General features: G+C 31.0%; 1 protein-coding gene across 1 annotated transcript in view; it reads right to left on the reverse strand.

The window, feature by feature from the left end:
* Positions 1 to 2,494: 2,494 nt before the first annotated feature.
* Positions 2,495 to 17,059, reverse strand: part of LOC111638576 (clathrin heavy chain-like) — a 23,420-nt gene continuing 8,855 nt past the window's right edge. Inside the window, exons 2-5 of the mRNA XM_023384306.1 lie at positions 14,048 to 14,148; positions 10,482 to 10,609; positions 2,599 to 2,751; positions 2,495 to 2,520 (exon numbers count right to left, since the gene is read on the reverse strand). Coding sequence (XP_023240074.1) covers positions 2,495 to 2,520; positions 2,599 to 2,751; positions 10,482 to 10,609; positions 14,048 to 14,148 — 408 coding nt within the window. The remainder of the gene's footprint in view (positions 2,521 to 2,598; positions 2,752 to 10,481; positions 10,610 to 14,047; positions 14,149 to 17,059) is intronic.

The following is a 17,059-nucleotide window of genomic DNA, read 5'->3' on the forward strand; positions in this document are numbered from 1 at the left end:
CAAGCTGTATTTGACGAGGCAAAAATAATTTACACCACACAGCTAATACACCATTTGCGATGGATGGAAGCGATATATATCTATAAAACAGCAAGAGAAGACGAGTGTATAAACAATAAGGATGAACTATCATTATCGATAGCATGGCAAACTCTTATTTACGACACTTGAGAAGCCAAAAATGATCCTTCTATCTACAGAGCATGTGCAAGTTTAATATGATAATTGGAGTTTCCTTAGAACATTACGTTCAGATTTTCGAATAACATCGATTCTACCCGATTTATTCACCTGAAGAAGAACTAAGTTCGAAAACGTTTGTGAAAATATTTGGAAATAAGCACTGTTTTGGTTTACAGCAGAAGTAAGTCGTTTATTTTACAGTGTGTTTAGAAGAGATTATTTAATTATCTTTTTTTTTTTTTTTAATTACATTACAAAATTTTACTACAAGTATTTAATTATGTTTAATATTTCATTAAATTTGTTTATTTGAAACAAGAGACTAATTGCATTATACTAACTGCATATACAGTGGGTGATCAGTTAATGAACATAATCTGTTCCAAGACTTTGTTCGCTATCCGAATTGTTCGTTAACTGATTATCGATTTACCATAGGTTTTTATGAAAATTTGATTAATTCATTCTGGAGACCCCCCAAAAAATAAAAATTATATACTTTCTTACTATGTTTATTCATATGTAATAATAAAAATACATATATACATGGTCTTGCATTTTTATTAGTCATGTTTTTTCCATTTGTGGAGGTTAAAGAATCTGTCTTACGTTGATTGCTTTTCTCTTTTCTTCAGGATTTTTCAGAAGTAATTAATAGCATTGTAATTGTACAGATCCCTAAGCCTATTAACCTCAACCTGGTTTGGATGCCATTTTAAGACCGTTGTTCTGACATCCTCCCACTTCCTCAAAAGATCTTTAATAGCAGATATCGGCATAAATCTGCATTTTCAAAAGAAAACGTAAAAGAATTGTTTCTGTCAGAAATATAAAAGGCTGGAATTACAAGGGAGAGTTTCAAAGTTCAGGGAATACTATTCGATCAGTATAGACTATACTGGGTAGAACATCGATGTCGACGTCTCCCATGCTCTGAAAAGTTTCGAATTGTTGCCTGAAGACAAAGGAAGACCAATCAGTATTCGTTATTTTACGTCGCTTCTTGTGTTTGTTCAGTGAAGTGTTCGTTGTCCGATCATAAAAATCTTTCGCGAAAGTGTTCGTTATCCGATTTGTTCGTTAACCAATCACCCACTGTACTTTATTTCCTGTAATAATCATGCATATAAATCACCCATCTAACCTGTATTGTCAACTGGTATTGCACCAGTTGACAGTACCAGTGTATTAGTGGTGTTCAATATTACTGAACAATCAATTATTGATATGATATTTTCCAACCTCAAAGTTAGAAAAATTAATACTGGCTAATATCTTTGTTGATGTTCAATTGGGAACTGTTGAAATTTACAAAGTTAAGATAATTCAAGTACTTCACTCAAATTATTTTTTGCATATTTGTCAAGATATCTCAACTTAAGTAGTTTTACATCTTTTTTGGAATCATGTTTCTTTCCTTTCTTATGATATCAATTTTTTCACTCCAATAATTGCCCACAAAGAAAAAAAAATTATTCAGTGGATAATTATTACAGGAAATATAGTATTGGTATATCACTTCTCAAGAATAATTATATTTAATTATATTGAATAATTATAAATTGTAATNACTTTGTCCTTAATTTATTTCGGTGCACGCTAAAAGTCCAGGCCTGGCAACTAATAAACGCGAACCCGCGTAAAGTACTCGTTAGGTCCCGGCTCTTTAAGAAAAAATTCGTTGTAGAGCAACAAACTAAATATAGTACTTTACAGCACCTTTAGTTTTGTAAGCAACCATAAGTCTGATGGAGCCAGATCTGAGCAGTAAGGAAGGTGCAGAATAATCTGTAACTGCAGATCTATAGACATTTTCACTTTTTCCTTACTGCAGTGTGGTTTTGTTTTATCTTGATGCAAGAAAAATACTGTTCTTTCCGGTTTTATGCTGTAAATTCATCTAGAGCATGGTACTTCACTGACTTGATTGTTTCTCCCTTCACACAAACCTTTCAATACTAAAAATTCAATCAATGATCATTGTTTTGTACAGAACAAGTAAGATGTTCATGTTTAAATTTGACTGTTACACAATGGCACAATATAACAAGTTGACTTTGCATATACAGACCAAACACTCATAGCATTAAATAATAATAATCATGTGCTTATATCCCCACGCATCATGGAATGCTACAGTAAAAGATCTTATTTTCAATCAACTCTCATACTTTTAATGTGTAATAGTTCAATTTGACATATAAATCTGAACAAATATTATAGCACATTTGAAATCTCAAATTATATGAGTTTCTCCATATTTATGCAATAATAAATATTTTTATCTTACATTCCAATTAATGTTTCACATTTAACAGTTTTTAAATAAATTGTTATCTGTAAATCAAAGAAGTTATAATAAATTTATTAACAATATTTAAATATTTGTTGTTTCTTTATTAATAAATTACTAACCTTGTAAAAGATTCCAGTGATATACTGCTGTATCTGTTACAAAAGCAATTATGCTGGAATTAATCCATGTCCAATAAAGAACTGGTTGGAGCATTTTATATTTATGAAGACATGATCTTGTTTCAAGATTATAAATTTGAAAAACAAGATCAGCTGAAATGAAATATTTCATTAATAATAATTCAAAATTTACACATTTAAAAATACGCAGTAATTTTTTGTGCAGATTAATGCAATTAAAATATAATTAACATTATAATTTCTTCTAAACAAACTTTAATCTTTTACAAAATGCCTGTCATTTTCCTAAACCAGATTATTATGTAGTAAAGGAAGTATAAAGGCTTTGTCTTGTTATTTATTTTAATTTTAAATTATTTTTTGATTCATCTAAATATTATAAAATGTTTAAAGTATATCTTCATTACAAAATGCAGATACACATTAAAAAGTATTAATCAGTTTTAAACATAAATGAATTATATACAGGATATTTCAAAAACATACCAACAAACTCATTTAATATCTCAGGATGGGATAAGGATTAAGAAACAAAATTTGGCATGGTAGTTTGTATACACATAGCATTGATGCTCTTAAATTTTTGTGGCTAAAGTTCAAGGGGGTAGGGAGATAGAGGGAGTCATTTTTCGTATCTCAGGTGGGGTTTGACTTAATGAAAGTATTAATCATTATTGGCAGTTATATTATTGATATTTTTAAAAATGCATCTCTACCTTCAAAATTAAACCTTTTGCCTTTTTATTATAATTAATAATATAAAAGTTATTGAGCTGCAATTTTCAAAAATTGTAGACTTGTAAATTCTCACTGGCACCCATCTGTCTGTCATCTGTCCATCTTTCCTTATTCTCAAGAATTGAGTTAGATGAAAGTTGAGACCAGATATGGAAAGCTTAGGGGCAGGAAGCCCTAATTAACTATATATGTAAACTGGAAGTTACATTATTTCAATTAAAAAATTTTCTCCTGAACGAAGTTAGATAGATGATCAGCATGACTCAATTGCTAACAGGAAAAGTATATGGGCAAGACATTACTAAAATTGAGAGTATTGTGATGAAAAATTGCAGCCTAGCATTGTGATGATGTCACAACAATTTCTCATTTTTTTAATGAAATCTCGTAACAGGTAGTACAAATAAAATTTTAAACTTTGCTAATATGTTTCTTAAACAAATATTTTTCACCAGGAAAGTTATGCAATTTTTACAAAAAATGGTAATTATTTGCAAAAAAAATAAGTAAATCATATTTTTATTTATATGTTACTTTTTCTTCAGAGATAATTTTTACTTTTGTTTATTTCTGATATTAACTTTCAAAAGAGAAAGAACTTGATTAACTTAATTATATTTTATATTCTTAGCAATTTTGATTGGTATCATCCTTTTACTGCAAAGTACAAAAAAAATAAATTACTATTCACTAATATAAGCTAAGCAATTATCTTTTTAATTAAATTAATTTTTTCCATTATTCAATCATACATTAAAAAATTCTTTCACTAATTTAGAAAAATTTATTTTGCTTTTTGCTTTAAATATATGCAATTATAAAACATTATTTAATGCATCAAATCTAGAGATTAAACAGATAACAGAAAAAAAAATTAAGTTTCACAAACATTTCATTATTACCATATCCAAAATAGGAAGAAAGCACCACCATATGACAGCCGAAAATGTATGATAGTCTAAATTTAGTATATGAAAGGCAAGTTAAGAGATCAATATCCTGTACAAATTCTCAATAGTTCTCAATCCTGTGATTTTCTCAATAGTTGAGGACTGCCTTTATTCAGAAATATTGTTATTTCTAATCTTTTATATATTTAATTAATGTTTAATAATTTAATTATTAAAAGATAAGTGAAAAATAGTTAATATCTTCTTTGTTTTATTACACAATTTAGGTTATCTTAAAATAATTTAACAACTGATGCATTCAAATAAATTTAAAATTAAAGCAAAGGTAATATTAACAATTAAAACTTAGAAATACTTATTAGAAAAATCCAACAATGAGTTGCTTATCATTCCTGGCAACATTTGATGGCATCATCTGTTATCATATTTTATTAAAAAAAGCTTTTTATATTTTTAACTATTATAGAACAACAAAGCTTAATCTTGAGGATAGGGATAGGTTCTATGAAAAGTTGTAAATGCTAATAAGAAGAAAAATTGTCATTAAGTCTGGCTCTACTGGAGATATGACAAACAATCCCCTTTATCTCCTCACTCCTCAACATTTAATCACCAAAATTTAATAGCATCAATCCTCCTAAGGCCGAGACTCCACTACCGTAAAAACAGCATAAAACCCCTCGCTGTAGAAGCTTTTAATCACGTGACCTATTTGCGTTTGCGTCTGGATTGCGGTGGAGGTACGGCTAACGAAGTTTTTACGGTGACAGTGATGTCCCAAGTGTCAAAAGTAAATACTTGTTCGCACGTGAATTGTAGAAATGGAAGACAGTTGCATGTGATACAGTAGAGCGTCGTTTATCTGAAAGTCAGTTATCTGAAAGAATTCAGCAAATTTAAATTTTCGCTGGCGCTGCAATCTTTGGCTATATCTTGGGCTACTCCAATATTTTTTTGATTGATGTGTGTGTTTTAGCTGGCAGCACTGGTAATTTTGTGTGTCATGCTGAATCAAACATTTTTGATACTAGATTAACTTCTAAAGTATAATTTTTTTTTGTTTTTATATTTTTCAATATATTTATTTTGTTTGTAAAAAATAAAGAAATAATTTTTAACAATACAATAGCCATGATTATTATTTTAAAAAGTTTACATTAGGCTTAACATTTACAAAAATTCAACGCAAAGCGACACGCAACGGAGAAAAATTTCAACATGGGATAAACTAATATATTTTTTCATATATAATCGGTTATCCAAACAACCCCAGTCCCCAATTGATTCGGATAAATAATGCTCTACTGTATATCAATATAAAGACAATGATTATATTCTATGAGTTTTTTCTGTACTATAATTACAAATGTAGTAAAAAATAAAATCTTTACTTTCATATATTAACTTTTGTTATCGTATTATTAAGATAATATACAGCACTTATAAGCTTAGCTTTTTTATTATATACTCCTCTAAATTGGAAGGATTTTCCTTTGACATCCATTATTATAATCGGGTTACCTCTTGTCGTAGATACACGAATACTTTCGGATGTTTTTGATAAATCTTTCCAGATCTATTCTAGAGCAGCCACGAGGGAACATACACAAAAGTTTATTTTCCATCATTTTAGCAGCACGTCACAATGACCTATATTTCACTGACTTTTAATTGGTGGAAGGTACCACTTTACGGCCGTATTCACGTCGAAAGTTGAACACTGCTCAATTTGCTTTTATGCTGGTTTTACGACCTTCTCAAACTTAAAATATCATGGTCATGTGATTAAAAGCTTTTGCGGCAAGGGGTTTTACGCCGTTTTTATGATAGTGGAGTCTCGGCCTAATACACAAACCTCCCTGCAAAATTTCAGAAATTTTAGACAAAAAGCAAAGGAGTTACTAAGCTTCAAAGAGGTTGAACAAAATCATGTCCCCCAAACCAAAAAAACCTCCAATATTTTTGCATTTTTTGATTTTTCAATGTCTTGAATCCAAAAATGTAAAAATCTTGAGGGGTCATTTTTTGACCGACAGCTCTCTGTTATATAACAGAGCCGGGAAAATAATTATCTATTTTACGACTTACTTCTGCTGTAAACCAAAACAGTGCTTATTTCCAAATATTTTCACAAACGTTTTCGAACTTAGTTCTTCTTCAGGTGAATAAATCGGGTAGAATCGATGTTATTCGAAAATCTGAACGTAATGTTCTAAGGAAACTCCAATCATCGTATTAAACTTGCGCATGCTCTGTAGATAGAAGGATCGTTTTTGGCTTCTCAAGTGTCGTAAATAAGAGTTTGCCATGCTATCGATAATGATAGTTCATCCTTAACAGCAAGAGAAGACGAGTGTATAAACAATAAGGTTGTTTATACACTCGTCTTCTCTTGCTGTTTTATAGATATATATCGCTTCCATCCATCGCAAATGGTGTATTAGCTGTGTGGTGTAAATTATTTTTGCCTCGTCAATACAGCTTGTATGTCAGGGTCCGTGGCATATTGCGCTAATGCTGTTGTATATCTTTTATGTAGGATGTCTGCTTTGTGTTCTTTGATCCTCACCTCCAACGATCCCACGTTTTTTGTGGATCCCACGTATACTAAGTCTTTATCACACCTATGATCTTTTATAGGGATCCTGTATACACCTGCTAATTTGTTTTGGTGTGGCATGTCTTTTGCATTATTTAGCATTCTAAATATAGTGGGACATCTTCTAATTATTAAGGAGGCTTGTTTTCTTTTGGCGATCTCTTTGTAGATTTTCTCTAAGTACATTGTTGGAGGTGAGGATCAAAGAACACAAAGCAGACATCATACATAAAAGATNAACAATTAAACTGGATTAAAAAATACGTAATATGTTTTCAAATTATATTTATTTTAAATGATTTTAACTAAAGCAACGATATAAGCCTAACTGCTTTTATAATCTAGATTCATCGATGTCACTGAACAATTTAGAGTAATGATAAGCTTACTGTTTTATAAAACGAATAATAAGATGCCAAATTTTACAAATATTTTTATTTTTAAAATTAACATACCATGACTAAATCCTTGTAAAATGCCCAGGTAGCTTCGGTTTAGGGGCGACTAAAATGACAACGTGATCTCTATCACACGAGAACTAAGAATAACAAAGTGTTGCCAACCATTTTATTTCAATTATCGCTCGCTGCATTCTAATGTCGCTTATGTCGATTTCCGAAACTGTATTTCGTAAAATCATATAGGATTATTAGTTTCCTTTATTATTTTTAAAAAGCTTCCTGACTATACATTAAAACTTTTGAAAATTTGACCAGATTCATTATGGTCCTCAAAGTGAGACGGCCGGATGGCCTAGTGGTCAAGATGGCAGCCTACCGCTCTGGGGACCGGGATAGAATCCGTACGGGTCGAAAAATCTTCAAGAATTTTTCGGGTGGTGGTCCGTCCAAATATGTCGGGCCCCGTCCCTCACCGTTCGGCCGCCCCATTGTAGGCCTAGCGGAACCCATAATGGGCTTGTTAAAAGAAGCCTTCTTAGTGCCCACAGGGCGGAAAGAGTTTTGAAAACGCCAAACAATTCCATTGCTTTCCTTTCTTTTCAGATCCATTATGGACCAAAGAAAGTTTTTAGAACCAGCAGCCCTTCGAATGCCATGTTAAATGTTCATTTATTCTTTACATTAGTGTTTTACATTTATTTTATATTAAATTCTTATTGTTTTGAGTATTAAACACTATATTTATTCTCTAAAAAATGTGTTTTTGGCATGTATTTCGGAGTGTCTAGAATTAATTAATTGGTTACATTAATTCATATGGAAATAATTGCCTCGGTTTTCGTCGGTTTCGGATCGCCGATTGTTTTCTGACGGATTATCGACGAAAATTGAGGTGTAACTGTATTGAGTACTGCTTGATGCAACCTGACAGTTTCGAAGAGATTCTCCAACTATTTATTTAAAAGAACAAATTGGAATTCTTAGAAACTGAATTATTTTACCATTCATGTTGATGGCTGCAGCACCGGTTGAAGCAAGTATTTGGATGTTATCTTTCCTTATGGTTTTGCCTACCGATTTTACTATGGCCTTAATTAGTGTGCCTTTTCCCATGCAGACTTTCCCTGAATAAGTACTCGCTTAATTTCAGATCTATTCAGAAGCTGATCTTTGCAAAGATTATATATTGTTTCTTACTCTTGATTTAATCTTATAGTGTTGCCGGAATCTTCTAGTGATTCTTCTTGAGCTGCGATAATTTCCTTACAATTATTCGCAAATTTCAACATTTCGTTTGCACGATGTTTTTCGACTGTATTCCAATTAAATGCCTCGTGGAAAGCACGCTCTCCTAATCCATCTCGGCGGTCTAAATTTACCAGTGCCAATCTCAAAGCTTTCATTTCACGAAATCTTTCTTGTTATATAAATTCATATCACATTCAACGTCTTCAAAAACATTATCGTCAGGAAAAATTGGTACATCAATCTTTTCTTTAACATGACATATAAAGACTTCTTTCTAACTCATGTATTCAGGTTTGCAATTACAGCAAAACCCCGCTTAACGCGAGGAATGCGTTCCTAGAGGACAAAGAGCTAAACGAAACAGCGTTAAACGAGGTCATTTTAACATAGAGTAAATAGGAAAAGGGAAACACGCGACCAAAAATAAACAGATGTTACTTTAATTTTAAGTTATTTTTATATTAATTTGCATAATAATATATGTTAAATAACATAAACATATGCACACAGAAGTGTAAAGTTCATTATTTGTGATGAATATCTTGGTTCTTCTGAAATTCTTGTATTTTGCAATAAAGTCGTGTAGTTTCATTTGTCGCTTTTTTTTTCTTTCCTTTTTTTCTTTCTTTCCTTTTTTCTTTCTTTTTTTTTTCTTTTCCTTCTTTCCTTTTAATCTTCTGCTACCGACAAAATGTCGGTAGCAGAAGATTGCATCCAAAACACCACATTTTGCTTTTGCACTCCTTTCAAAATTTGGATCATTCGCTACAATTTGATCAACGATTTTTTGACAGTTCGAAAAGGCCAACAGCCACAATGTCATCTAAGATATCAGTTATCATTACCAAACTTTTACTAAGGAAATCTGTAGAGAAATGCTTTGCGTTCTTCGTTTTCAGAATCACTATTTTCCAGTTCCACATGAATTCCTTGTTCTGTTAGTTCTTGAAGGTTGTCATTGGTTAGGCTATCACCGGAAACCTGCAGTAACTCCTCAATATCCTGCTCGTCTACATCTCCTAGTCCTACTGTTTCAATTAGGTTGACAATTTAGTCAACCTAATGATACAGAAATAGGCTCTTCTTGTTGAGAATTTTCAAATACCTTCAGCCATAACTTCTTCCACACTTCATTCATGCATTTATCAATTAATTCTTGCTAATCAAAGTCGATATTGCCTATGGCATTTATGATATAATTTTTCCAAAATTGCACAAAACAAATATAGAAATAATGGAAGTATGGTGCTATGACAAATTAGCATGTTTTGCTGATTGGTTCTTGTTCACAAATAATCGTATTATATACGAATCAATGAATTGCCATGATAATTTGAATCAGCGTAAATGTTGAGCTTTTTTTAGGCTTCGAGCAGATCGCATTATATTAAATCAGCGTTAATCAAGGCAGCGTTAAGTGGGGTCTTACTGTACATATAAAGCAAAGTTTACTATTATTTCTCTTTTTACTTTCAATTACAGTTTGTATTTTACATGTAACAATCTTATTTTTATTTTATCATATTATTATTGTAAAATTAGATAACTACTATTGAATTTATTTTATAGGAGAACTATTTTTGAGATATCTATGTTGATATAAAGTCAAAATTAATCATTTTTATGATTTTGATAATAAAGTTTAAAAATTATAGTGTTAACTTTATATTTCTTCATTTAGTAAAAAATATTCAACAGGCAATAAAGCAATTACTGTTCTTAATCCACATCATTCATTTCCTGAAACTTGGGAAGCTATTGCAAGTTCTGCTCAAATGAACCCCATTAAACCATTAATTGCTGTAAGAGGTAATATAATTATTTTTTTTATTATAAAAAGTTTATTAAATATATTAATGTATTCTTATGTGGTTTATTTCAAATATATATATTTGAAATAAACCACATAAGAATACATTAATATATTTAATAAACTTTTTATAATAAAAAAAATAATTATATTACCTCTTACAGCAATTAATGGTTTAATGGGGTTCATTTGAGCAGAACTTGCAATAGCTTCCCAAGTTTCAGGAAATGAATGATGTGGATTAAGAACAGTAATTGCTTTATTGCCTGTTGAATATTTTTTACTAAATGAAGAAATATAAAGTTAACACTATAATTTTTAAACTTTATTATCAAAATCATAAAAATGATTAATTTTGACTTTATATCAACATAGATATCTCAAAAATAGTTCTCCTATAAAATAAATTCAATAGTAGTTATCTAATTTTACAATAATAATATGATAAAATAAAAATAAGATTGTTACATGTAAAATACAAACTGTAATTGAAAGTAAAAAGAGAAATAATAGTAAACTTTGCTTTATATGTACAGTAAGACCCCACTTAACGCTGCCTTGATTAACGCTGATTTAATATAATGCGATCTGCTCGAAGCCTAAAAAAAGCTCAACATTTACGCTGATTCAAATTATCATGGCAATTCATTGATTCGTATATAATACGATTATTTGTGAACAAGAACCAATCAGCAAAACATGCTAATTTGTCATAGCACCATACTTCCATTAATTCTATATTTGTTTTGTGCAATTTTGGAAAAATTATATCATAAATGCCATAGGCAATATCGACTTTGATTAGCAAGAATTAATTGATAAATGCATGAATGAAGTGTGGAAGAAGTTATGGCTGAAGGTATTTGAAAATTCTCAACAAGAAGAGCCTATTTCTGTATCATTAGGTTGACTAAATTGTCAACCTAATTGAAACAGTAGGACTAGGAGATGTAGACGAGCAGGATATTGAGGAGTTACTGCAGGTTTCCGGTGATAGCCTAACCAATGACAACCTTCAAGAACTAACAGAACAAGGAATTCATGTGGAACTGGAAAATAGTGATTCTGAAAACGAAGAACGCAAAGCATTTCTCTACAGATTTCCTTAGTAAAAGTTTGGTAATGATAACTGATATCTTAGATGACATTGTGGCTGTTGGCCTTTTCGAACTGTCAAAAAATCGTTGATCAAATTGTAGCGAATGATCCAAATTTTGAAAGGAGTGCAAAAGCAAAATGTGGTGTTTTGGATGCAATCTTCTGCTACCGACATTTTGTCGGTAGCAGAAGATTAAAAGGAAAGAAGGAAAAGAAAAAAAAAAGAAAGAAAAAAGGAAAGAAAGAAAAAAAGGAAAGAAAAAAAAAGCGACAAATGAAACTACACGACTTTATTGCAAAATACAAGAATTTCAGAAGAACCAAGATATTCATCACAAATAATGAACTTTACACTTCTGTGTGCATATGTTTATGTTATTTAACATATATTATTATGCAAATTAATATAAAAATAACTTAAAGTATAATCTGTTTGCATGTTCCCCTTTCCCTATTTACTCTATGTTAAAATGACCTCATTTAACACTGTTTCGTTCAGTGCTTTGTCATCTAGAAATGCATTTCCTGCATTAAGCAGCGTATTACTGTACAATCATACCCCAATATCCTCTTCAACTACAATAAATGATGTTCTTTATTATACTGTGTGTATGAATCAAATAATCTTGGCAAAAAGGAAGTTGAGAATGACTATTTTCAATGTCTGTTTTCATTTGTTTCACTGGCATTGTCTGTGTTCTGCAATTGTGTAATTTAGTAATTTTTATCATAAAATTTCAGTGAATTCATATGTGCTTATTGTTGTTAACAGTTCATTAAAGTAGGCTCACTTTCTTGTTTGTTTATTTCACTGTTGCTCTGTTTTCATACAATAATATTTGAATACTAGGACATCATGCAACTATCATATTACAACAGAACTGAGACAGAGCCAGCAAGAAACAGGTGATCCTTACACTTGCTGGCACAGAAGAGGCAATCCTTGCACTTGCTAGCACAGAGGATCTAATGAGTAAGAAGCAAGCAATCAGCATTGATTGTTTTGTTCTTGTGTTCTGTTCATTTATCACACCCATTTTCTGTTAGGCATTTAAATTATCATTTTATACTTAAATTTAATGATGAAATGCTTATATTCAAGAACTCTGAATATTCCATCCTGAATATGATCTTTATTTGTAGACTGAAAGCATTAGTTCAAAAGTATCTCATTAAATCTCATTGGAATTCAATTAAGGCTCTTTGATAGACATGTTTATTGTAGAATTTAATATTGACTTGCCACTTATGATGCATAATTTCAGAATTCCAATGGCACACAACCTAAATACTCCAATACTTTCATGTTTAATGTTCTAATCTATCCAAATAGAGGCATCTACAATGTGTCAAACAAATATTGACATGTGTAAGAATGTTAAAATGTGCATATGGTTGCAATTGAGGAATTCTATGGAATAAGGTACTTAATTGCACTTAGATACCTTTTTCAGTTAAGTGTTTTATTATGCACATCAAATAGGATTTTATGGATATAGATAGTCAGTCCCCTTGCTATAATATGTACTTTACTCAAGCATAACTTTTTTTAAACTTTATTCAAGTCATAACAAACTTCATGGAATAAAGAATAGTTTTTGAGAATTCTTGAAGACATGAAAGTTTAATTTAGGTATCTTATTCCATAGAACTCCTTAATTATAGCAACTGCTAAAAAACATCAAAAGTTTGATTTATTTTTATTTTCTACCAAATATATATATATATACTCCATTTAAATATCACTTAAAATCTTATCATCTAGTCCAGCAATTCCCAACCCAGGGTATGCAATAGGTTGTTTAGGGGTACAGAAAAAAGTTAGTTATTACGGGAGAAAAAATAATATATTATGTATTAAAAAATTATTTGGCAAAAATTGTTCCTTGCAACAATCACAAACTTTATTATACATTTCAAAATGCAAACATAGAAATAAAAACTTATGCTGCCGATTGTACAATGCAACAGATCAATAAATGTTGCGCAGTTGGTCAATGGTAGTGGGGATACCATTATGCATGATTAGTGATTATGCTACGGAATTTTGATGCTGGTGTGTGTTACTGTAGTTATTATTATTATCTCAACAATATCCCCATGCATTGTTTGAAAAAGTATTCATTTGTTTATAAAAAGAATTTTTTTTGTTAGCAAGGAAAAGGACATAGCTAGTTTTTCCAGATTTTCTGTACAAGAGGTAATTTTTTTCATTATTTATTCAGTATTTTTATTAATTTTCTATTGACAAAACTGTTTTGTTTATAAAATCGTACTGCCTGCTGTGTTACCAGCTTGGAGGTATGAAAGAGTACTGTACATGTCAAAAGTTGCAATTTGGCACAAAGTATTAGGTGCCCAAATCATGTGTGCATAAAAAAAAACAGACTTGTTGGTACTCAGGGGACAGAGTCAAAATAAAATTCAAAATGGCGACACTCTCTACAAACAGGCAGTGCGAGATTTGCACATGTGTTGCTCATTGGGAAGTTGGAAATGCCACAGGAATACGCTAATGAAAAATGGTTGGGAACCGCTGATCTAGTCAAATAATCATTCAGATAGTATATAATAATAGTTAAAGTAAGACCTATTTAATTATTTAACAAAAAAATTTAAAAACCTTTTAGAATTATCACTATGCCGAATGCAAATCCATTGATCAGATGTCATTGTTACTCGTGACCACGTAATATGCTCTAATGGAATCCCCAAATGAGTTAACTAAAGAAATGATTAATAATTATAATTACTACAAATAATTTTTAAAAAGTTATAAATGTAAAATAATTTTAACTATTAATTTATGCCCACAAATTTCACATCATCCACTATTTCAAGAAACACATACGTAATATATATCAGGCTTGAGCAACTTACAGTTGAATATGATCAATTTTCATAAGTCAAAAGTCCTGATAATCTACTACCATATTTTTATTCTTTTATATAAAGTTTATTAATCTACTCTTATAAAATTATACTACGAAACAATTATATTTATTGCATAATAATTGACATTCCAGCTTACTCTTTTAGAAAATACCCTAAAGCATAAATTAAACAACAGCATTCATCATAACAAATAATTATTATTTCCATTCACAAGTTTCACTTTTGTTTCATACACTCATTTTGTATTTAATTAAAATTGTTTAAGGCACAATAAAACAATTTCTAAAATAATAACCTAACTTAGATAAGACCAAAGTGCACATTCCATTTTCTTGTAATTTTCATTCAGTATTGCACATGTTCTTTTCACTGCATTGCAATCAGAAACAATAAATCCATATCTCATACAGCATGGCAACAGTTAAATATTTCATAGTGAAGAATATGGAATTTATATTTCCATAAAAATTACAAATGTTTTTACATTTTAACAGGCTATATTAGTCATGACTGACTAAAATGATGTTGCAATTGATTTGTTGGCCACAACTAATATATAGAAATGAATGATTTTTTTTCAGTTCAGATTTATATTAAACTTAAGCATCTCAAGTGTATGTATGTTTTATTAACTTGATTAAAATACAATAAAACCCCACCAACTTGGACTAACAGGAGATGAAGGTTGTCCACATTAGCTGGGTGTTTTTTCTGATAATATGGAAAACAAGAAAGTACAGTAATTTATCATCATCAGCTCTATTCAGAAATTTTACTGAGCTTTAGTAGGTTATACTGAATTTATAATTACAAGAAATAGTCTCAAAAAAATTCATGTCAGTACAGTGTACAGTAACATACAGTCTTTAGAAAATTATCTACTACAGTAATATAATATATGGTATTGCAATGAAAAGATTAAGTACAGTGGAACCTCGGTATACGACCTTAATCCATTCCTGATATTTGGACTCATACCGAATAGGATGTATACCAAACCAATCTTTCCCATAAGAAGTAATGTAAAAATGATTAATCCGTTCTCATGTAAAAAAATAAAAAAATGGCTGGCTTTAAACACCTTGCTTTCCTGGATAGTTCCTGCTTGATTTTTCATGAGATCAGCATGTATCTTTTCAGCTTTCTCGCAAATAATTGCTTCCGATACGCTGTCTCTAGCACACTGTTTTTCAGTTATCCAAAGCAAAAGCAATTTCTCGACATGATCTAATGTCTTCGATCTCTGTTTAGAAATTGATTTTACCCCTTTCCCAACATTAGCAGATTCAATAATGTCTTTATTTTTAATGATTGTCGATATTGTTGTTCTCGGAATACGGTATGCAACAGTTAAAATCTCGAACATGCGTGCCACCTTTATATTTCTCAACAATCTCTTTTATTAGTTCCATTGTGATTCTAGTCATTTTTTTTAGTTTTCTGTTGCTTTTCAATAGCCTTTTTGCAATTCATGATTAATAAAAATAATAAAATTTTACTTACAAATTAAAATCAGAAGAAATTTAACAAAGTTATAAACTGTGGCACCGCAAATGTCTAGTCTGGTCTATTACACCAAGAGTGCTACTTGTTCATAGATGGCGCATATAATTGAATTAAGTCGTATACCTAACAAAATTTTTTTCGCCCAAACAGGATGTATTCCGAATTTGACATATTCTAAAGCAGACGTATACTGAGGTACCACTGTATTTATTTAGACTTTCACTGCTGTACTTATCAACTTTTGGAGGTGAATCAATAAGTACAGCAGAAAAAAGAGGAAAATTTTGAAAGAAAACAGTTTACTTTTAATCTTTTTAACAATAAAAAGTTTTAGTGAAATAATACTGACCTCATTCATTTCAAAACTTTTTATATCTTTATTTTATAATATTGAAGTCTTTTAGAGAAAAAAAAAAGTCAGAAATCTACAACAGTAGAAAAAGAGAGATATTTTAGATATCAATTACTTTAAACGTTACCAAAGGGGGGGGGAATATTTTGGCTTACAAGAGAACCTTATGATCTCGGAAATTCAGTTCGGGATGAAACTTCGCAGGTTAGTAGTATATCTCCAGGGTGTCCACCCAGAAGAATTGTAAAGCACACTAGCCAGAAGATTCCGAGAAAAAGGGCTCTAAAAGGGTTATAATTTTTAAAACAATTAAAAAAAAAAGTTAGCCAAAGCCAAAGGTAGGATCGAACCTAGATCACCTATGTGGGAAGCGAGTTCGCTACAGACTCAGCCATTTCGCTGTGCTGCCATAGTGTAAAATCGACCAGTATATGAACTGCACTTAAAACTTTAGAGCCCTTTTTCTCAGAATCTTCTGGCTAGTGCACTTTACAATTCTTCTGGGTGGACACCCTTGAGGTATACTACTGGAGGTAATGGATGGCCGCCATCGGTTAGACGAAACCTGGCCGTCTTTCTCCATCCATTTACATCTCCACAAAGACTGTCTTTATCAGAAGGTTGTAAATGTGAATTAGTTAAGTCCACGACCACGTTTTAAACTAAAACAACATTTATTTAACAACATTTAACAATCCTCGAGTACACTTGAAAGAGAGCTACACGTGCTCATGGCAGCGATCACCCGACAAGAAGAAGAAGCAACAATACCCAGAATTCTCTCTCTGGGAAAAACCCAGTTCCCGTTTTTCTATCCAGGATTCCCGGGAAACTCGTAGAGGAGTGGCGCCATCTCACCAGTCCGTGATTTGTCGCCGCAGG

Source organism: Centruroides sculpturatus, unplaced genomic scaffold, assembly GCF_000671375.1.
Source record: "Centruroides sculpturatus isolate CEXI.00-Female unplaced genomic scaffold, Cexi_2.0 scaffold1205, whole genome shotgun sequence".
NCBI classification, from domain to species: Eukaryota; Metazoa; Arthropoda; class Arachnida; order Scorpiones; family Buthidae; genus Centruroides; species Centruroides sculpturatus.